Source organism: Ornithorhynchus anatinus, chromosome 1 (genome assembly GCF_004115215.2).
Source record: "Ornithorhynchus anatinus isolate Pmale09 chromosome 1, mOrnAna1.pri.v4, whole genome shotgun sequence".
Taxonomy (NCBI): Eukaryota; Metazoa; Chordata; class Mammalia; order Monotremata; family Ornithorhynchidae; genus Ornithorhynchus; species Ornithorhynchus anatinus.
The window spans coordinates 119,589,340-119,613,001 of NC_041728.1; the positions used below are offsets into that span (position 1 = coordinate 119,589,340).

General features: G+C 41.7%; 1 protein-coding gene across 5 annotated transcripts in view; it reads left to right on the forward strand.

The window, feature by feature from the left end:
* PER2 (period circadian regulator 2) overlaps positions 1-23,662 on the forward strand; it is a 74,149-nt gene that overhangs the window by 16,647 nt on the left and 33,840 nt on the right. Inside the window, exons 2-6 of one of the 5 annotated variants that reach the window (XM_039912790.1) lie at positions 1,272-1,324; positions 17,984-18,258; positions 19,139-19,145; positions 19,824-19,886; positions 22,734-22,888. In XM_039912790.1, the coding sequence (XP_039768724.1) occupies positions 18,135-18,258; positions 19,139-19,145; positions 19,824-19,886; positions 22,734-22,888 (349 nt within the window). In that variant the 5' untranslated portion in view covers positions 1,272-1,324; positions 17,984-18,134. Of the gene's footprint in view, positions 1-1,271; positions 1,325-2,273; positions 2,431-10,424; positions 10,920-17,983; positions 18,259-19,138; positions 19,233-19,823; positions 19,887-22,733; positions 22,889-23,662 lie in introns of those variants that run through there. The other 4 variants (XM_007671721.4, XM_016228259.3, XM_007671722.4 and 1 more) reach the window with 4 other exon arrangements.

The following is a 23,662-nucleotide window of genomic DNA, read 5'->3' on the forward strand; positions in this document are numbered from 1 at the left end:
TTAGGCTTTCTAGACTCCTTGAAAGCAGGGAGCGTGCTTATTAACTTCGTTACAGTGTACCCTCCCAAGTGCTTAGCACAGTGCTCTGCACACAGTATGCACTTAACAAATACAATTGATTGGCTGATTGGGGAAGTTGACCATCACAGAATTTAACTTTAAGAATTGTTCAAGTCCAAGAAAAAAGTATCATGGTTATTTGATGGGTCTCAAAGTAATTCATTATTAAAGCCTTATTAAAATCACATTTCATCCGAGAGGACTTCCGCAACTAAGCCATCATGGGGTGGATAGAAGCAACATGGCATAGTGGCAAGAGTATAGACTTGGGAGTCAGAAGACATGGGTTCTAATCCCAGCTCCGCCACTTGTCTGCCGTGTGACCTTAGGCAAGACACTTCACTTCTCTGTGCCTCAGTTACCTCATCTGTAAAATGGGGATTAAGACTGTAAGATCCATGTGGGAAAACCTGATTACCTTGTATCTACCCTAGGGCTTAGAACAGTGCTTGGCACATAGTAAGCACTTAACAAATACCATCATCATCATTTCCCCTACTCGCTCTCCTTTCTGTGTCACCCTTGAACTTGTATTTGTGCCCTTGATTCACCCCACCCTCAGCCCCACAGCCCTCATGTACATATCCATAATTTATTTTATTGCCCCTAGACTTTAAGCTCTATTTAGGCTTTGGAGTCAGAGGTCATGGGTTCGAACCCCGGCTCTACCACTTGTCAGCTGTGTGACTTTGGGCAAGTCACTTAACTTCTCGGTGCCTCAGTTACCTCATCTGTAAAATGGGGATTAAGACTGTGAGCCCCATGTGGGACAACCTGATTCCCCTGTGTCTACCCCAGCGCTTAGAACAGTGCTCGGCACATAGTAAGCGCTTAACAAATACCAACATTATTATTATTATTATTATATTGTACTCTCCCAAGAGCTTAGTACAGTGCTCTGCACACTAAGCACTCAATAGATACAGCTCATTGATTTTAAATTAAGTTAATGAACAAGTGAGCTCACAGATACTCTTTATGTCTGCCTATGTGTACTGCACTCAGCTTGTGTTCATATTTGTCTTAGTACCACTACCTTACATTACTGAACCTTGATTTTTCACTCTATTTTAGCTGGATATTTGTGTGGAAAAAGTTAGTGATGAGTCTGTTGATCTGTTTATTTTTTTTTAAACTAATATGGTCTGCCCCAAATAGTTCCTTACTTTTATTGTATTAGAGCACTTGGTGAAAAATATTTTCTTTTGCAGAAGTGCTGCACAGCCATAGAATTTGGAATCCATGCCACTGGTGATCAATGAAGGTGAGTTGTCTCTTATTTTGGTGAAAATCTGTGAAGTTCATCTTTCAGTTTTGCAGTGGTTGTATTCAACAGTGCTCTTACAGATTGCCATATCTCCTTTTTTCAAATGGATAGATTTTTCTTTCAGTTTAGTTTCTTGACTCACCCCTCCAGCCATATACAAGATCCCTAAAGCAGCCAGTGAGGCTGAACAAAAGGTATAGTCACAGTTGGCAAGCTTTTGCAGATAAGCATTAAAAGTTAAACCTAAGTCTTGAAGCCATAGAATCACCACACATTTCTTCTGATATGGAAATCCATGTCAGTAAATCCCCTATGTGGCCCCTGAAGGGGGAAAATTCTCCCAGTGACTGGACCAGCATGCAAACTATTTGTCACCAACTAAGGCATACTTCTAATGTCCAGTCATGGAAAGGAGCACAGCGCACATATCCTGTTTAACACCCAAGACTTGCTCCTTATGTGTATGTGTTATTTTTTCAATGGTATTTAAGTGCTTACTATGTGCCAGGCACGGAACTAAACGCTGGGGTAGAACCAAGCAAATGAGGTTGAACACAGCCCATGTCCCACACGGGGCTCACAGTCTCAGTCCCCATTTTACAGATGAGGTAACTGAGCCACAGAGAAGTTAAGCGACTTTCCCAAGGTTACCCAGCAGACAAGTGGTGAAGTGGAGATTAGACTCAGGTACTCCTGACTCCCAGGTGTGTGCTCTATCCATTAGGCCACGCTGCTTCTCTGTTTCCAAGGAGGGTGCTTCCACTGTGTACAGGTTATGATTGAAATCACAGCCTTTCTTGGTATGATTTCTTTCTTGAGGACTAACCTGTCAGTGAATAGCCCTTCCTCAACATTCCGCTCTTTTCAAACAAAGCTGGTGAAAATGGAGATTACAATTAGGGGAAACCAGGGCCTGGAGCTGCATGTTTCTTTTATATTCTTGTAGTTTTAGAGATGTGCCGAATATATAATGGACACGAAGAAGAGGAGGCAAAATGTTTAAGTGCATTTGAAAGTTTCTGGACCTAGCTACTTCAGGCTTTATGCTGATAGCTGGGAGAGAACCTGATGTACACTTATGCCAACCTTTTATACAATAGCAGGTAAGGAATGTGGAGATATGATTTATTTTATAGTATGTCTCATTGTTGAGGCTATGGTTAAGTGTTAGCATGCTGAAATGGTAGCTTAATTTTTTTTTTTATGACCTGGCCCAATCTCGTGAAATTTAGAATCTCAGCTTTCGTGCTTTTTTAGATAAATTTCTGTTGAAAGTGATGGATCTTGAAATTAATGTTTTATCCATTGAATTTCCATATCTTCCGGGCCCAAGTTTAGGTGTGATCTCTGAATCAATTCATTCACATATAATTCTCTGTCCAAAGGCATGACGTTCTTAGGCTCCTGGATGTGGACTGTTATCTCCCATGTCCTCATCTTGGATACCATCATCTACATGCAGCCATTGGAGCACATTTTGCTGCCCTTCAGATTAACAACACATGTCAGTGAAATCAACTTCAGCAAATCCAGGCTTTTCAGCGGGTTTGGGCAGAACTTTAAGCTTGAATCAGCTGAATTTTGTTCCACCTTCTTCTGCAACCAGTCATACAGTCATTATTTTTCGAGCTGTTACTGTGTGCGGAGCAGTGAACTAAGTGTTTGGGAAAGTACACTACAACAGAGTTGGTAGACACATTCCCTGGCCACAAGATCGCACGCCATGATAGCATCCAGGTTAGAAAAATTCTCTAAGAAAGTCCTGAAGCTGCATCGTACTGAAGCAAATCCCCTGATACTGATGTTTTGGGCGGTTAATTATACCTCGATCCTGGGGTCACATCAAGGCTGTTTCCATCCACAGACAGTCGCTCTTTTGCATACTGATGAGAAAGGGCATTGTCATGTTGCCACAGCGTATTCTGGCAGCAAATGTGCTGACTTTGTGGCATGAATTTAAGGTACAGCCAGTCGTTGAAAACTGCATGATCCATCAATTCTCCTCTGGTTGAATCGACAGGTAAGTAGGTTTGGGAAATCCTCAAGTAAAGGAGCATCTACACCTTGCTGACATTCATCAGTTTCATCTTAAAGGTCCTCCTGTTGCTTCAACTAAGAACTGACACATGTTCCTTTGAGAATTTGTAACTGGCCACTTACTCTTTGTTTTCAAACACCAATCAATAAATGGTATTCATTGAGCCCTTTCTCTGTGCAAAGGCTCGTACTAATTGCTCCTGCTTAGGACCCAATGTTTTATATTTGATCCACTAGAAATTTGTTTTCCACAGTGAGGTTGTGAAACTTGAAATCCGTCCCCTTTATATCCAACAGTCTACCACTTTCCCCTCCTAAAATCATATCTCCTTCAAGAGGCCTTCCGCGAAGAAGCAGCATGGTGTAGTGGATGGAGCACGGAACTGGGAGTCAGAAGGTCATGGGTTCTAATCCCAGCTCTGCCACATGTCTGCTTTGTGACCTTGGGCAAGTCACTTCACTTCTCTGTGCCTCAGTTCCCTCATCTGTAAAATGGGGATTGAGACTGTGGGCCTCATGTGGGACAGGGACTGTGTCCCACCTGATTTGCTTGTATCTACCCCAGCGCTTAGTACAGTGCCTGGCACATAGTAAGCGCTTAACAAATACCATTATATTTTATAATATAATCTCATCGCCCTCCCTTCTGTGTCACCTCTGCATTTGACTGTGTACCCCTTAAGCACTTAAATATTCACTCCAGCCCCATAGCCCTTGGGTACCTTTTAGACTGTAAACCTGGCATGGGCAGGAATTGTCTCTCTCTATTGCTGAATTGTACTTTCCAAGCACTTAGTACAGTGCTCTGTGCCCACTAAGCTCTCAAATACGATTGAATGAATGAACAGTAATAATAATTATGGTACTTGTTAACTGCTTACTATGTGCCAAGGACTGTTTTAAGCACTGGGGTAGATACAGAGTAGTCGGGTTGGTTACACTCCATGGCCCACATTAATCCCCATTTTACAGATGAAGTAACCGAGGCCCGGAGAAGTGAAATGACTTGCCCAAGGTCATACAGGCACGGTGGAGCCGGGATTAGAACCCATGACCTTCAGACTTCCAGGCCCTGGCTCTGTCCACTAAGCCAAACTGATTCTCTACCCTTATACCCTACTACTTTTTAATGTCTGTCTTCTCCTGATAGACTCTAAGCTCCTCCTGGGCAGGGATCATGTCCACCAGCTTCATTTTATATATAATATATATGTATATATATATTTATGAATCTCATTAAGCGCTTACCATGTGCCCGGCAGTGTACTAAGCACTGGGATAGTTATTGTTACAAGCTAATCGGGTTGGCACAGTCCCACATGGACTTGGAGTCTTAATCCCCATTTTACAGATGAGGGAACGGAGGCACAGAGAAGTGAAGTGACTTGCCCAAGATCAAACAGTGGACAAGTGGCAGAGCCGGGATTAGAACCCAAGTCCTTCTGACTCCCATGCCTGTGCTCTATCCATTAGGCCGCTTTCCCAAGCACTTTCAGTGCCCCACACACGGTAAGTGCATAATAAACCCTATTGATTAGATCGAAACTCTTTGATGATGGCTTTTTGAAATCATCTGATGATTGTGTGCAGGCCTTGAGGTTCACTCCATCTACAGTCAGCGATGATGCCGTAGTGTAGTTTCCATCTGGGGAGTCATTCAGACAGTACAGGCAAACCCCAGGTTACAGCCACCCCATGACCCAGACAACGCAGAGATTCCATGTTAGGGTTTGACACCTCGACAGTCCAGTGCCTCTTGCCAGATGCCATCGTGTAGTGGATAGGGCCTGGGCCTAGGAATCAGCAGGTCATAGGTTTTTTTTTGTTTTTTTGTTTCTTTTATCATATTTATTGAGCGCTTACTGCATGCAGAGCACTGTACTAAGTGCTTGGAAAGTACAATTTGGCAACAAATAGAGACAATCCGTACCCAACAACGAGCTCACAGTCTCGAAAGTGGGAGACAGACCACAAAACAAAACAAGTAGATGGGCAAAAAATTTACTATATGCTGAACACTGTTCTAACTGCTGGGGTAGATACAAGATAATCAGGTTGTCCCACATGGGGCTCACAGTCTTAATCCCCATTTTACAGGTGAGGTAACTGAGGCACAGAACAGCTAATTGGTCACCCAAGGTCACACAGCAGACAAATGGCAGAATCAGGATTAAAACCCATGTCCTCTGACTCCCAAACCCATGGTCTTTCTACTAAATCACGCTGCTTCTCTAATCCTAATTTCACCACTTCTAATCCCATTAGCTGGGGTTTCGAATCCTGCCTCTGCCATTTGTCTGCTGTGTGACCTTGGGCAAGTCACTACACTTCTCTGCTCCTCAGTTCCCTCATTTGCAAAATGAGGATTGAGACTGTGAGCCCCATGTGGCACAGGGACTGGGTCCAACCTGATTTGCTTGTACAGTGCTTAGTACAACTTGGAACACAGTAAGCACTTAACAAGTACCACAATTATTTTTATTATTGTTACTATTTAATGCCAAAACCCGTGAAACCATTATGGACCCTTCACCATCAACAAAGATTTGGGGTTTAATAAGTCTTGCATCTATGTTAAAGGGAAGTGATAATAATAATTATGGTACTTGTGAAGAGTTTACTAGGTGCCAAACACTTTTCTAAACCCTAGGGTAGATACAAGCTAATCAGTTTGGACACACTCCCTGTCCCTAATGGGGCTCACACTCTTAATTCCCATTTTACAGAAGAGGTAAGTGAGGCCCAGTGAAGTGATTTGCCCAAGGACACACAGCAGTCATGTGGCGGAGCCAGGATTAGAACCCGAGTCCTTCTGACTAAACCATGCTGCTTCCGTTTTATAAAAAATGGTTTAAGGCCTGGATGGAGAGAGGAGTTGAAATGGGTGTTCAGAAGTTGGCCTGATACCGGAAGACGAGAAGGCTGTTCTTCATTCTAAACTGAGCAAATACTTCACTCAAATTGAAAAACCTTACCTCAGTTACAAAAGAAGCTACTACTTTTTCAGTCTGCTGCAACTATTCATTATCCTACTCCAACTCCTCATTTAGCTAATTTGGGAATGGGCGTTGTGGTTTTAATTGCAGCTCTGACCCTTGCCTGCTGTGTCACCTTGGGCAAGTCATTTAATTTCTCTGTGCCCCAGTTTCCTCATCTGTAAAATGGAATTTCAGTACATGTTCTCTCTTTTATCTTTAGACCGTGAGCCTGGTGAGGGACAGGGACTGCATCTGACCTGACTATACTGTATCTAACCGAGCCCTCAGTACAGTGTTTGATACTTAGGAAGTGCTTAACAAATAACCCAGTCATCATCATCATTGTTATTGTCCGTGGAATCCCTTGAACAACTATTAAACAATAGTGTAATGCTTAATTCAACAGTATATAGTACAAAGAGGAACTTTATATTAGTTTCCCAGAAGTTTAGGAATGAATCCCAATTTAACATGATTATTAAATTTAATTAGATTGTGTACCACCGCTCCCCACCAAGGGATCGGGACCATGTCTAATTTTCATCTGAGTATTCTTTTCCAGCACATAGGACATTGCTCTGCACATAATAAGAGCTTAGTAAATGCTATTACTACTACTAAGTCATATACTATTTTCAGTGCATTCATGTTTGCCAAGAAGAAATTCTGACTGTATTCTGGGATATGCCTGTAGATTGACTTCTTCAACTCTAGGTTGTGGAAAACATCTGGTCTGCCTGGCATATTTTAGTCCCAAGTCAGCTTTGCAATATGCTGATTTCTGGTGAAACCCTTCAACCGTGCCCTGGTCAGACTCCATATACACTGATCTCTCCACAGTCTTCTGCTTGTTGATGTAACTCAACTCTACATCTTAACCAGAAGTTGATGATTTCAGTCTTCCCCTCTTGAACGTGGAGAACTGTTTACTGCCAAACTGCCCTGTTCTCGAGGTCATCGAGCGTCCTTCCGTAAGCTTGTTTATAGGCTTCCAACTTCTTGGTTATGGCAACGTAATTTGTTTTTGCTTTCCACTCATCTTGACACTTACAGTATAAGCCAATCAGTCTGAGAACAAACTGATTCAGTTTACCCATAGTGTTCGTCCCAGCAAAGGTTCCCCCCACACACTCACGCTACCCAGTGAGGGTGGACGGACGAATGTGACGGAAGCTTGGGCGGTCAGGGGGGAGGATTCCTGTTGCTCCAGAGTGCCCAAGTTGAACGGGTCTCTTTATTGTTGTATTGTACTCTCTCAAGTGCTTAGTACAGTCCTCCACAAGTAAGGGCTCAGTAAATGAAACTGAATGAAATAGAAAGATTTTGCCATGAGTTGCCCATCCCAAGTCAAGCTCGCCAGCTGATTATGGCTTCTCATTTTGTCCCCACGTTGGCTTGCTTTCCCCAGCCCCTCCTCCTCTCCACCCTCCCCCCCACCCCAAAGTCTCTATCTTGAGATGGGTAGGAGGTGGAAAGAAATATTGTCATGGGTTGCACTTCTATTGCAGAAAATGTACTTCTCACTCACTTTTCCCATAACAGTGATCGATAGCACCTTGCAATCTACAATTCCTGTAGGTTTCTAAATTATTAAAAATGGTCACTCATGTTTTTATGAGAAGCAGCGTGGCTCAGTGGAAAGAGCCCAGACTTAGGAGTCAGAGGTAATGGGTTTGAATCCCGGCTCTGCCACGTGTCAGCTGTGTGACTGTGGGCAAGTCACTTAACTTCTCAGTGCCTCAGTTACTTCATCTGTAAAATGGGGATTAAGACTGTAACCTCATGTGGGATAACCTGATTGCCCTGTATCTCCCCCAGTGCTTAGAACCAGTGCTCTGCACATAGCGCTTAACAAATACCAACATTATTATTATTATTATTAAATATCTTGGAATACAGTGTTTAGCAGGGTGGCCTCGAGGAAAGAGCAAAGGCCTGGGAGTCAGAGGAACTGAGTTGGAATCTCAGGTGCACCATGTGTTGTCGGGTGACCTTGGGCAAATCGCTTATTCTCTCTACCTACTTGTCCTCATCTGTAAAAAGCTGGGATTCAAATCAACCTTCTCTTCCTCCCTTTTAGACTGTGAGTCCCTTGTGGAATAGGGACAGGTCTGACCTGATGATCTCATATCTAAACCAGGGATCAGTTCAGTCCTTGACACATGGTAAGTGCTTAAATACCACAGTTTATTATGCAGGGGCAATATCCTGAATGCCTGCTGTTCTTGTCCAGGTGCTTAACACAGTAGCCTCCACACAATAGTCACTCAGTAAGTACCATTGACTGATTTCTGAAATGTTGGCACAGGTAATCTTGAACATGGATAAACAGCAGCTGAATAATTCAAAGTTTACTGTAATTCAGAAGTATTTGAAATTAAAGGTCATAGCAGGAGGTGACCTCTTCCTGAGCAACTCCCTGAAAGTGAGGCTTCTGTGTGGGGGTAGAAAAAGTGTACATTTTTGATTTTGTAAAGCTTTTTATTGTCCAGCCAATTTTTCAAATCAGTAAGATGTCAGTCTCCTTAAGATTCTCTTTTGCCATGATTTCTTTTGGGGCTATGATGCCTATAAACAGAAATGGAGCTTTACAAACTCTTTTTGAGGGATAAATAGCTTACATATGAGAGGTGAATTATAAACATATCCTCTGTAGAAATAAGAAAACTGCATAAAAATATAAATTGAAAGTAGTTTGAGGAATATGCAGTAGGCGCTACCCAAATTGACATGCAGTTGCAGTGCTTCAGAAAATTTGAATTGAAGTTTAAGGTTCGTTAACTCCCATATCGGTTTGTTGTTAAACTAGAGGTTTATTGGTAAATAGGCATTTGGGAATATTAAACAAAAACCTTTTTTCTGAAATATTAGAAGAACATCTGACAAAGAAAATAAAAACAAAGCTAGGCTTGCTCCCATGCTTAAGAATTTTGTCAGGTTTATAAAGTAGTAACAATGTGCTAGATTCTGGACTGCAAAATGAAAATAGCTTAGAATCCTGTGCTTACAAAGTAGAGAAAGAAGAAGAGGATGCCATTATTTGGCGGTGGAAGCTATGGGGGGAATAAGTGAATTGATTTGGGAGAACTCCGGGACAGATGGGATTTTCAAGCTTATGTACAAAATGTTTCTGATAACTGTTCTTACCGTTGTAATTCTTAATGAAAACTTAAATGGGAACAGGGCACCATTAAAATAATCTATTCTGTAGTGCATATACTTCTCCTTTCCCCCAGCCACCCAATTTAATAATAATAATGCTGGTATTTAAGCGCTTACTATATGCAGAGCACTGTTCTAAGCGCTGAGGTATATACAGGGTAATCAAGTTGTCCCACGTGAGGCTCACAGTTAATCCCCATTTTACAGATGAGGGAACTTAGGCCCCGAGAAGTTAAGTGACTTGCCCACTGTCACACAGCTGACAAGTGGTGGAGTGGGATTCGAACCCATGACCTCTGACTCCCAAGCTCGGGCTCTTTCCCCTGAGCCACGCTGCTTCAGCCACCCTATAATAGATATTTTATAGTTCCCTTCATAGACTGTCTTAGAGCACTCTTTTCAAGCAAAAAAGTGTTAATCCTTTCACATTCTGTCCAAAGAAACAAGCTGGCAAACAATTAGTCTCATTTTTATGTAACTAAACAAAAGTGTGAAAGTATCTAGGAAACCAGCACAGAGAAGAGTTGAAAGTCTGTTTCAGGTAAAAGTCTTTTAACTTCTATCCTGCAATCAGCCTTCCTCAGTTAAGCTCTCTTTTCCCCAGTTCCTTCTCTTTTGTGTTGTCTGTGCACTTGGATTTGTGACCTTTGGGCATTTTGCCCCAACCCCTCAGCACTTAGTTGCATATATTTAAATTAATAATAATAATGATGCTATATAAGCACTTACTACATATCAAGTACCGTTCTAAGCTCTTAGGTAGATAAAAAATAATCAGGTTGGACACAGTCCGTGTCCCACATGGGGCTCACAGTCTTACTCCCCGTTTTGCAGGTGATGTGACTGAGGCACAGAAGAAGTGAAGTGACTCACCCAAAGTCACACAGACAAGTGGCGGAGCCGGGATTAGGACCCACAACCTTCTGACTCCCAGGCCTGTGCTCTATTCACTACACCGTGCAGTTTCTCACTTCTTAGGAAAAACTTCGTAATTGAAGTAGGCAATTTTGAATCAGTGACTCAAGGCGGATCATCCATTTTTCCTTTAATTTGCCTCAGAAAATCATTGCTGTCTAGTTACACTGTCTAGACTGATAGGAAGGATTCTGCTCAATTATTCTGTCAGAGATGAACAGATGGAAGTAAAGCACTGCTAACTTGGGCAACGTTCCTCCCTATACTTCTCTGGTCATTGTTCTGTCTTGCATCTTTTATGCCACTGGGTGGTATTCTTCTCATAAGATAATGACAGAATGACTAAGAGGAATGCTTTTGGGCAGCTTGATCCTTCTTAGCCAGTCAACCAGCTGTTTGTTTCGACTAGTCCTTCAAATCAGTTTGACAACTTCCTCTGAACAGTTCTTAGTTCTGAACAAGGAGCAAATGGTACTCCACCGAAACTGAAGGTTTCTGAGGTAAGTGCTTCCACCAGTTCATCAGCTCAAACTTTTTTCTGGTATACATTTCCAGTTTAGAAGACTACAAAAGGGATTTGTTTTTTTGGAGGAGGTTTGGTCCCTCAAATTATCATTCCTTTTCTTAAACAGTAAATTTTTAAATCCCTTCTAGACTGTGAGCCCGTTGTTGGGTAGGGAATGTCTCTATCTGTTGCCAAACTGTACTTTCCAAACGCTTAGTATAGTGCTCTGCACTCAGTAAACTCTCAATAAATATGATTGAATGAATAAATTTTTAAAATGTATTTTCATTGATTCATTAATGCAGATTACATGTTTGTTCCAACATGCAGTCACGGGTTAATATCTAGATGACCTCCTTTTAGCAGTAGCTATTCCCCGACTTCAGGAAATGTTTTGCTCTTGATTTTAAATCAAAGCGCTGTGATTGAGGTATGCTTTTTAGATTCGTCTCTAAAAGACTGTGACAGTAACAATCTCAGAATTGGGAAATAACTAATTGTGCCAAAAGTACTTCACATTCACAATAACTCACACTGCACCGGATACCACGGGCTTGAGCAAAGTTGTGGGGTTTTTTTTGTTTTTTTTTAATATGTGTCCAGTACTGTTCTAAATGCTGGGTTAGGTACAAGGTAATGGGGTGGGACCCAAGCCCCTGTCCACAGAGTGCTCACAGTCTACTGAATCCCCATTTTACAGTTGAGGAAAAGTGAGGCATGGAGATGTTGTGACGTGCCCAAGGTCACCCAACAGGCAGGTGGCAGAGGAGGGATTAGAACCCAGCTCTGACTCCTATGCCTATGCTCTTTCCACTAGCTCATGGCTTTTCTTTTGAAACCTCATTAGTCAGTGGCATTTATTGAGTGCTTACTGTGTGCTGGAGCTAGATAGGCATGCCTTGTGGGAATCCCACAACAGTATTCCATCCAAAATGTACAATACAATGCATGCATCTTGGCAGAACTCATATTCCCCCCCCCCCCCCAGACCGCAAACTCATTATGGGCAGGGAATGTCACTGTTTATCATTGTGCTTTCCCAAGTGCTTAGTACGGTGCTGTGCACTCCGTAATCACTCAATAAATGTGATTGAAATGAATGAATGAACTCATTGGACAGTATAGTTTATTCTTATATTCAAGGGTGATGCCGCTGATGTATGCGTACATGATGGGAAAAGGCAATGCAAGACAGTTCCAACCTAGCAATGTTTACTCATAAATTGCCTTGTGCACAAACTGTAAACAGTGTCAATGATCCCTTAAGCATTTTGCTCCCAGAGTCCCACAGCACTTATGTATATAGTCATCTGGAATTTATTTTAAAATCTGTCTCCACCCTCTAGTCTGTAAACTCCAAGTGGACAGCGATCATTCTCTACCTACTCTTTTGTATTTTACTTCCCAAGCCTTAGTGCTTGTCACACACTGTAAGCACTCAATAAATACCATTGATTGATAATATGAAGAGCAAAGTTCAAGAGTAGTGAGATGTTCTGTTATATTTATTTGGTTCACTTTTTTTCCAGATAATGTTGTAGTAAAATCTCCAGGATGCTTTGGCTTATTTGGGGTTTTCTTGGTTTTTGATTCCTATTTCTTAGGGACATGGGCAAGGGGTCGGCAAAGAGATAGACATGATATAAAACAATCAAATTAGACACAATCTACATGGGGCTCACAATCTAAGTGGAAGGGAGAACAAATATGGAATCCCCATTTTACAGAGGAGGAAGCTGAGGCACAGAGAAGTTAAATGATTTGCTCAAGGTCAGAGCAGGTTCATTCATTCATTCAATAGTATTTATTGAGCGCTTACTATGTGCAGGGCACTGTACTAAGGGCTTGGAATGTACAATTCAGCAACAGATAGCGACAATCGCTGCCTATTGACGGGCTTACAGTCTAATCGAGGGAGGCTTACAGTCTTATCGGGGGAGGATTACAGTCTAACTGGGGGAGCAGGTATTAGAACCCAGCCCCTATGACTCTCAGGCCTGTGCTCTTTCTGTTGGCCATGCCACTTAGCATTCTATTTGAAATAGTTTCTAAAAGTAAAGCTCTCTCACATTGGTACACTATGAATTAGAGTGGCTGGAGTGGTCACATCTCCTCCAAGTGGCCTTCCCCAATTAAGCCTGCTTTTCCCCAGCTCTCTCGTTCCCTCCTATATCGTGTTTGCACTTGGTTCCATACTCTTTGGCCATTTAGTATTCAACTCACCCTCACCCCCAAAGCACTTATATATGTATCCACAAATTATATTAATGACTGTCATCCCTTCTAGGCTGTAAGTTTCTTATGGGCAGGGACCACATCTCCTAACTCTTTTGTATTGTGCTCTCCCAAGCACTTAGTACAGTGCTCTGCACATAAGCCCTCAATAAATACCATTGATTGATTGAATTTTAACTTGGATACAGAACCACTGGAAAAAATCATGCCTGAATTGTTAGACGCATACTACACAAAGAAGACGTAGTTTCTGGTTCATCAAACAGCTTTCTTTGTGCAGCTTTCTGAAGATTGTGAATATTGTACTCCATATTTGATTTTGGGTTTTGCTATAGCTTTATTACTAAATTTTCTGTAATGCCTAAATTTTGAAATTTAGGAAAAGGACTATGATATAACTCGTTGTGGCCAGGGAATGTGTTTATGTTGTTGTATGCTCCCAATTGCTTAGTACAGTGCTTGGCATATAGTAAGCGCTCAAATATATTGACTGTTTCTGATAACCTGGGGTTATTTAATGGGGTCTGTTTCCCCAAATTCTCTTTGACAAATGACACTCATCTGAAAAATGTGTGAGTTCAACGTTTACTGTGGCTAATAAATAAAAATAAACTGACCAAATAGCTAAAGTAGCTAAATAGCTCACTGCTTGCTGCAAATCTTATTGAAATTGTGTGGATAAGAAACTGTATGAAAAGTGACAATGGAGTTTTTTAGTATTTCGGTTACTTAAGACAGACTAGGGTATTAGTAAGAGCAGCTACTTTTTACCAAAAAAACTGCTAGAGTAGTTAGCGATACTCTAGCTAGTTCAGGGGTTAGCCATACTAACAGCCAGCATCTCTCTCTCTCTCCCCCTCAAAAATCTCAATTTTTATGGCCAAAATTTGCCTGAATTTAGAGGGTTCAGCCCTTAGAAGCCTTTGAAGTCTTCCCCAACTGAGCCAATCAAATTTGTGCTGCAAGGGAACAGCTTCAGAATATCTCTTGGTTGCAGTCATTCATTCAATAGTATTTATTGAGCGCTTACTATGTGCAGAGCACTGTACTAAGCGCTTGGAATGAACAAGTCGGCAACAGATAGAGACAGTCCCTGCCATTTGACGGACTTACAGTCTAATCGACGGCAGCCTGGTTGAACTGAGAAGTTAAATTTTCTGCCTCTGGCTACTAGCTTACCCCCTTGCTTATTGGATTTACGCTATTTTATGCATATTGTGAGATCCAGATCATCTTAAGTCATTGAGCTACTTCAGAAGTCTTCTGCACTAGTAACTTTTTCACTCAGGTTTGTTGGCCTGAATTTTCTTCTTGATGGAATACAGGGTACAATTCTATATCCACTGACTGTCTCTGAGTTGAATTGATAAGATTGTGCAGCCCAGACCGTATTTTAAAGTAGGAAAATCCTTTTATTAATGATTTCAGGAAAAAAAAAATTCCTGAAGCACATTGATTTTCAACTTTAGGAATTTACTTGCAAAGAAATATAACTGCCAATCCAAATCCCCCTTTGCTTTTCCAATTATTAAACGGTCTCAGACATACATGTTTAAATAAGAAAAAGTGTTGTTTCCAAGAACCTGAAACCAAAAAAAGTGACAATCAAATTTCCAGTTGTCAAGCACACATTTGTACAGAATGATTTCATTTAGCTACATCTTCCACAGTGAATAATTTTGTCTCCATTTTCTCCTTTCCATCCTGTCTCCTTCCTTACTATTTTTGGGTTTTTTTAAATATACAATTTTTGAAAGAAAACATCTTGCAAAGTACTTGGTCCAAATCCTAGTTTTAATTTTGTGTAAGCTTTTTCTCTTGGGAAAAATTCAGGAGACTACTTTTTCTTCTTCAAGTGCTTATAATAATATAATGATGGCATTTGTTAAGTGTTTACTATGTGCCAAGCACTATTCTAAGAGCTGGGATAGATACCGGCTTATTAGGTTGTTCCATGTGGGCTCACAGTCTTAATCCCCATTTTACAGATGAGGTAACTGAGGCACAGAGAAATTGTGACTTGCCTAAAGTCACACAGTTGACAGGTGGCAGAGCTGGGATTAGAACTCAGGTCCTCAGATTCCCAAGCCCGTGCTCTTTTCACTAAGTGATGCTGCTTATATGTTCAGTATATTATATTTAGAGGAAACTGTTGCCTATCGGGGACAAAACTTAGTTTTGTGGTCCTGAATGCTCTTTAATTTCATACTTCACTTTTCCAATGCTGGGAAAGCATATTAACTTGAGGGAAAAAATCTTAAAAATCATTTTTCAATTTCACAAGGAAAGTAAGATGTATAAGTATAGAAATAGATTCAATTTAGTCATATAAAATGCACTGTCATTGTTAGGAACTACATTAACCTTATCTTCACACAATACTGTGAGAGATGTCTCCATTGTACAGTCGATTAAGCTGAGACCGTAATAGTTATAGGAACACCACAACCTCCTCATCTGCCTTCTCTCCCAAATAACCCGTCCCTGCAAATCAGTCCTGTTCCTTCTCCGATCTTTTGACCCACTCCAGTTTTCTCAAGTCAACATGCCACATTTGGTCTCCATACCCAAACAACCTTCTCTTAATGCACAAATTAACAATCCTCAACAGCATCTTCTCCACTAAACTAAACTCCCTCGGTCCCCTCTTTTTTCCCCAATCTCATACCGCTCATCCCCAGCCCTGGATCACCTTGATAGTCTGCTTCCTCTGCTCCTGGGCACAAACGAGCTGCACAGAGCTGCTGGCAGGAAATCCAGACATGAGGTTGACATCCATCTAAAATTCATCATCATTCTGACCTCTCATCTGCCCGGAGTCATTATTTCTCCATCCTTACTGATTCTGATGCCCACTGGCCACAGCTGTTTTAGACATTTAACCTCCTCCTCAAACCTTGTCTCCCTTTCCTCCCTCTTCCCCTCCCCATTTTCTTGACCTTAATGACCTGGCCACATACTTTATTGATAAAATTGAAACTGTCAGGTGTGATCTCCCTAAATTCTCCCCTGCTTCTCTCCAGCACCTTCCTCTTCCTGCCTCTTCTTTGGCTCATCCCTCTTTCCCAGCAATGTCTTAAGAGACCTCCCATCTCCTCTCAAAATCTACCCCCTCCACCTGTACTTCCAACCCCATCCCTTCAAACCTTATTAAAAGATTTTCTCCCTCCCTTCTTCCCTCCCTGACCACCAATTTCAGCTGTTCACTTTCCAATGCCTTCATCCCCATTGCTTTCAAACATACTTAAGTGTCCCCCATCCTAAAAAAAAAACAACCCCCTGATCTCATGGCACCCTCAAATTATAATGTTGGTATTTGTTAAGCGCTTACTATGTGCCGAGCACTGTTCTAAGCGCTGGGGTAGACATAGGGGAATCAGGTTGTCCCACGTGGGGCTCACAGTCTTAATCCCCATTTTACAGATGAGGGAACTGAGGCACAGAGAAGTTAAGTGACTTGCCCACAGTCACACAGCCGACAAGTGGCAGAGCTGGGATTCGAACTCATGAGCCCTGACTCCAAAGCCCGTGCTCTTTCCACTGCGCCATGCTGCTTCTCCCCCCCTCAGGTGTCTACATCCTGCTTCTTCATTCCACCAGTTCTCTGACAACCCCTGACCCCAACACCCTTCACAATATTCTGAATACAGGTGTATTCCATGATATGAGCCTTAAAAATGTGCTTGTATTGTGCATATGTTTCCCATAGACGTACCTGTATTGAGTTAGGATCAGTGACACAGCATGGCCTAGTGGATAGAACGAGGGCCTGGGAGCCAGATGATCTGGGTCCTAATTCTGGCCCTGCCACTTGTCTGCTTTGTGACCTTGAGCAAGTCACTTGATTTCTCTTGCCTCAGTTACCTCATCTGTGAAATGGAGGTTGAGATAGTGAACCCTATGTGGGACATAGATTGTGTCCATCCTGATTATCTTGTATCTACCTCAGTGCTTAATACAGTGTCAGACATGTAGTAAGTGCTTAAATGCCATTAAAAAAAATACAAAAAACCCAACTCTAACCACCTTCAAAGTCTTATTGAAGTCATATCTTCAAGAGGCCTTCTCCAACTAAGTCCTCATATCCCTAACTCCCTCTATCTTCTGCATTGCCCTTGCACTTGGATCTGTACTCTTTAAGAACTTGATAGTCACCCATCCTTCAACCCTACAGTATGTATATTCATATCTTTAATTTATTTTAATGTTTGTCTACCCCTCTAGACAGTAAGCTCTTTGTGGGCAGGGAACATGTCTGCCAACTCCGATGTACTGTACTCTCTCCCAGGTGCTTAGTACAGTGCTGTGCATACAGGAAGCACTCAGTAAATTCTATTGATTGATTGACTTGAGAAAGCAGCTAAAGGGTTTTGGGGTGGAAAACTCAGAATAAAATTTGGAATATGCATTTCTTCTGAAACTGAATTGAATTAAGTAATATTAAAAAGGAAGTTTATGTTAAATACAGTCAACAGAATTAACATTTATTAACGTCCTTAATTTTTATATTAAGATTGTAAAGCCCCAAGCACGGGTTGATATTTGCTTTTAAATTGTGAGGTCCTCCTCTTGTAATTGGGAGATTCAAGAGGCAATATTTTAAGGTGACTTGGCTATGTTTTCCTTTTCTTAAAGACCACAACATATTTGAGAAGGCAAATCTTGTGTAAGAATACAGCTGTGAATACAGACTTGGGATTCTCTTTCAATTTTTCCCATTCAATTCATTGAAATATGTTGTACTTAATCCTGAGATTGTACATGAGCTAAAGGAGATACCTCAACACCTTAACGAACTTTTGAAAAACAATGTTTCTCCCACAGCGTGCCAGCTAAATTGAGATCGTCAAAATGAATGGATATGCAGAACTCTCTCATGACCCTAGTAACCTGGCCATTGATGACCAAATGAAACCCAGGCAAAATCAGGATGCTCTTCAAGAAGATATTGAAATGAGTAGTGGATCGAGTGGCAATGATTTTAGTGGAAATGAAGCAAATGAAAACTATTTCAGTGGGCGTGATTCTCATGGAAACGAATCTGATGAAAATGGAAAAGATTCAGCAATGCTGGTTGAAACTTTGGACAGTCACAAAAGGTATTGTTTTTATTCTTGAAAGGTAATTTGTTTTTGATGAAATTTAGCTTTTTAATGGAAAGTCTCCAGATTTTTCAAATGTATTATTTCACCCAAGTGCTTTGAAAACAGTGTTTTTTAATGTAAAGATCCAGAAATTTTCCATTCAAAGAGTAGGGCCCGGAGGGCCCTGGCTCCACTAGAATTCGTAGAACCAGGGCCCACCCAAAATCATCTCTTCCCTTTTATCCTGCCCGGGGAGGGCCAGATTTACCTGCTGCCTAGTTTGCCGCTCTCCCCCAGGCTTCCACACCACACTGCCAGCTGGAGAATAAGGAAGGAAGGTCAATGAAGGTCACAGAGGCTCCAGGGAGCCTCTCTGCAGCCCAGAGCGGTATCCCAGGCAGAGCAAAGGAGAGACAACAGCAAGAGATTTGGGGAAATCAATCAACTGGATTGCTTGATTGCCTTCTGTGGGGAGAGGGCCATTCTAAGCAGTGTGGCATAGTGGGAATCAAGAGGCATAGTAGGAATCAAGTAGCCCACCTAGGCTACTTACCTGCCATGTGCCTTTGGTCAAGTCACTTGAGTTCTCCCCACCTCTCTTTCCTCATTGGTCAAATTGGGACTAAGTGCCTGTTCTCCCTCCCCTCTCTGACATTAAGCTACATGTGGCACATGGACTGAGTCTGGTCTGATTGTGTCTACCCAGTGCTTAGCGTAGCCCTTAGCACATAGTGCTTAACACATACCACTAGTTTTTATTACTATTCTAAGTGTTTGGGAGAGTGCAGTTAAAGTGAGACACAGCTCCTGACCTAAAGGAGTGTACAATGTAAAGAAAACATGGCCAGCAAAATTCACTAAAGTTTCTTTGGTGCCATTTCTGGTTTCTTTTTAGGTTGGAGGTAAGTTCTGTGGAGTGGCATTGTGGACCCAGGCACCTCCTCACCTTATTCCCATCACTTCTTCCACTGCTCCGGACACCCAAAAAGGTGACAGAGGCAAGGAGTATTAGCAGTACCCAGGATGGTGTCATAGATGCCCTGGCTTCATTCCCTAGCACACCTTAATATTCAATACATGTTCACAATAGCTTTGATTTCTGATGGTCTTTAATGAGACATATTTTTAGTGTCTCAGGAGTACCTGACACCAGCCTAATACAGTAATTATGACATTGGAGATGCTGCTGTCTGTTCTGATTAGTAAGTAAATAGAATACCTCACAAAATGGTTTTTGTGTGTAACAGTAGAACTTTTTCCCCTTATGTAGTTCACAGTGATCAAAATAGAAACATCATTTCTGCCGAACTTTTAATTTTCTAATGTATGTACTCGTTTAAAAATTTCATGTAAATGTCTACATATACAGATATACAAGAAATTTGTGTGAGAAAGCATTTATAGCAGTGATCTCTAGAGTTGGGTGCTTTTTAATAAATGTTAAATCTGTGAAATGGTTGATTTGTGCACAGGTTCATATTTTCTTGAACTGTTATGCTCCCTCAGTAATTATTAGCTCCTGATATGTATGTATGAGAGGGAATACTCTAATTTGTACTCTTTGCTTCTTGTCCTTGTAGTTCAAATGCTTTTACACTGATGATTGCCAACTGTGATCATAATCTGTCTACAAGTGGATGCAGGTAAAATTTGTTAGAATTCCCCAAATTTGGAAGTTTAAAGTTCTTATAAGAGCGTATTTATTACTGGAAAAAACAAGTCACTAAGCCTAAATTGGATGATTTTGTCATAAACACCACAATCCTGTCAGTTATCCAGACTTGGAATTGTGCAGTCTTCTTTGATGAAGTGTCATCACCAATGTCAGTATTCTTCATCACTAGCCTTTATTTCTGTTCAGCCATTGAACTGTATTTGGTCCGTCACTAATAGAGACTCCCGGCTAATCTGGCTCCCATTCCCAGACCTCATAACAGCCTATTCCTCATAACAGCCTATTTCAGGGATTCACCATATTTTATTTGGATCAAGGGCACTAACTCTGTGTATGAGTGTAATGGGGTTCATTTTCCCCACAAAATTGGAACCGTGAGGTGTAAAACCGCTTGCTTTCCCAATGTCTTGATTGCCTCATCCCTCTCAGTAAGAAATAGGAGTCCAGGCTGGACAGAAGTCAGAACCGTGATATCCTCCCTGCTAGACTGAGCTTGTGGGGTTTTTTGTTTTGTTTTGTCTTTTTTTTAATGTCATTTAAGTGCTTAGTATGTGCCAGACACTGTACTAAATCCTGGGGTAGGTACAAGATAATCAGGTTGGACCCAGTCCCTGTCCCACATGGGGTTTACAATCTTAATCCCCATTTTACAATTTAGATAATTGAGGCCAGAGAAATTAAGTGACTTGCCCAAGGTAACAAGGTGACAAGTGGCAAGAGTGGGATTAGAATCACTCGCGGCCAGGGAAAGTGTCTACCAACTCTGTTAAATTGTCCTCTCCCAAATGAGTAGAACAGTGCTCTGCACACAGTAAACTCTTGAGAAATATGACTGATTGATCTTTAGGTTGGATCTGTTCAGGTCCAAGGCTCAACGGGGAAGAGTTGCATACCAAACCCCGACCACTTTGTGTCTTTGTCTCCCAAGCCCTGTGGGTTCTTGGGTTTTTCCCCTCCCTGTTCTGTGCCCTTGTCTATTTGTTCAGTTCCCTGACTGTAGTCTGCGAGTCCATTAGTTCAGTGAGATTTTTTGAGGGCTTATTGTATTTACAAAAATGTTCAGGACATGGTTCCCCACTCCTCAAAAAACTACAGTGGTTGCCCATCCACATTCTCATCATACAGAAACTCCTCACCATTGGTTTTAAAGCACACTATCACCTTGCCCCCTCCTGCGTCACCTTGCTACTCTCCTACTCCAACCAAGCCTGCACACTTCGCTCCTCTAATGTTAACTTTGTCACTGTGAGTGATCTCGCCTGTGCCACTGACCCCTACCCCACATCCTATCGCTGGCCTGGAATGCCCTCTCTCCTCAAATCTGACAGTTACTCTTCCCCCTCCCTGATTCCCCTCAAAGCCTTATTGAAGTCACATCTCCAAGAGGCCTTCCCTAACAAAGCTCCCCCTTCCTTTTCTCCCACTCCCTTCTGCGTTACCTGACTTGCTTCCTTTATTCATCCCCCCTCCCAGCCCCACAGCACTTTTGTACACATCTGTAATTTATTTATGTATATTAATGTCTGCCTCCCCCTTTCTAGACTGTAGGATTGTTGTGGGCAGGGAGTGTGAATGTGTCTGTTTATTGTTATATTGTACTCTCCCTATTTCTTAATCCAGTGCTCTGCACACAGTAAGCACTCAATAAATATGACTGAATGAATGGCTTGAACCTCAATTGTTAGATATCGTCTCTGTCTGCTCCATTCAGTCAATCTGCCAATTTCTGCCCATTTTCTTCTGGTTACTTCCCTGCACCTCTCCACTAAACAATTTTCTTCATCCTTCACTTTCATCCATACCAGACTGTTTCAGAGGGTTGCAATGTGGCCTTAATGAGTAGAAAAGAGGCTTGGGAGTCAGAGGACCTGGGTTCTAATCCCTATTCCACCATTATCTGTTGTGTGCCTTTGGGCAAGTCACTTCACACTTGTGCCTCAGTTTCCTCATCTGTAAAATGGGATTACACCTTACTACCTATACTTAGTGTCCACTCCGATTGTCTTCTGTTTATTCCAGCACATAGTAAGTGCTTAACAAATACTATCATTATTATTATTATTATTATTCATTCAGTAGTATTTATTGAGCGCTTAACTATGTGCAGAACAATATACTAAGCGCTTGGAATGTACAAATCAGCAACAGATAGAGACAGTCCCTGCCTTTGGACGGGCTTACAGTCTGATCGGGGGAGACAGACAGACAAGAACAATGGCTATAAATAGGATCAAGGGGAAGAACATCTCATTAAAACAATAGCAAATAAATAGATTCAAGGAGGGCTTCCCCAACTGATCTTACCAAGGAGGCAAGGACCTGTGGTTAGATGCAGAGGGAAAGGGGAAAAATTTCCCATGGTGCTTAGTTGTCACTTCAAGGTTAGCTCTGAAATTCATCCTAACTCACAACAGGTAAATATATGGGAAACATAGCCCACAATACAACCACATTTTTAAGGACCATAGCCTGGAGTACACCTGTCTGCATATATTGAGAGCTAATTTGGCAAGGCCATTTTGAGAAGATGTGATTTTAGGAGGATTTTGAAGGTGGGGAGAGTGGGGGTCTGTTGGATATGAAGGAAGAAGGAGACCAGGCTGAAGAGAGGATGTGGGCAAGGGGTTGGGAGGGGGTTGGATGAGATTGTTACAAAGAGTAGATTGATGCTATAGGAGCAGGGTGTCTTCAGAATATTTGTGAAAATGGCATTTCGTAACTTCCAAACTATCATATAGCTACAGGAGTGTTTTAAGAAGAACAAAACTTTTTTTCCAATGTAAATCCTAACATTTGATTTTTCTATTTTTTGTAGCAGTGAGCAGTCGGCCAAGGCTAAAACTCAAAAGGAATTGATAAAAACATTGAAGGAACTGAAAGTTCACCTCCCTCCTGACAAGAAGACTAAAGGCAAATCCAGCACTTTAGCAACATTGAAATACGCACTTAGAAGCATTAAACAAGTGAAAGGTATTTATCCATTTAGGCTGCGGGGCACTAAAAAAACTACACAGAAATAGTCTCTGAAATCACAATGTGATATTTTGAATCAAAGAACAAAATGTGTTACATCTGAGTGATTGGGTAATTGATTTTGTTAATCTGAAGAAGAAAGATCTAACTGTTCACTTTTCTTGTGTGATCCTTATTGGTGCAGTTAATCAGTCATTGGCATATATTTGGTGCCTTCTGTGTGAAGAGCACTGTACAAAGTGCTTGGGAGAATACACTAAAATAGAGTACATAGACATTAAAATATATTACAGATGGAGGTGTGCATAAGTACTGTGCATAAGTAGAGAAGCAGTGTGGCTCAGTGGAAAGAACGCAGGCCTGGGAGTCAGAGGTCACGGGTGCTAATCCTGGCTCCACTGCTAGACAGCTGTGTGACCTTGGGCAAGTCACTTAACTTCTCTGTGCCTCAATTACCTCATCTGTCAAATGGGGATTAAAACTGTGAACCACACGTGGGACAGCCTGATCACCTTGTATCCCCCACTGCTTAGAACAGTGCTTTGCACATAGTAAACGCTTAGCAAATACCGCAGTTTTTACTAGGGGATGGGGTGAGAATCAAAGGGCTAAAGCAGATGGTTTTTTTAATACCCCAAATTTACCAGCTAGTGATTGTTAACTGTACCATATCTATATATTTCTGTATGTATTTGTATATTCGTAAAGGGGTTATACATGCTGGCAGTGGGAGTGGTGAAAGTTTCTGATGTACTGAGCATTCCATGAGGA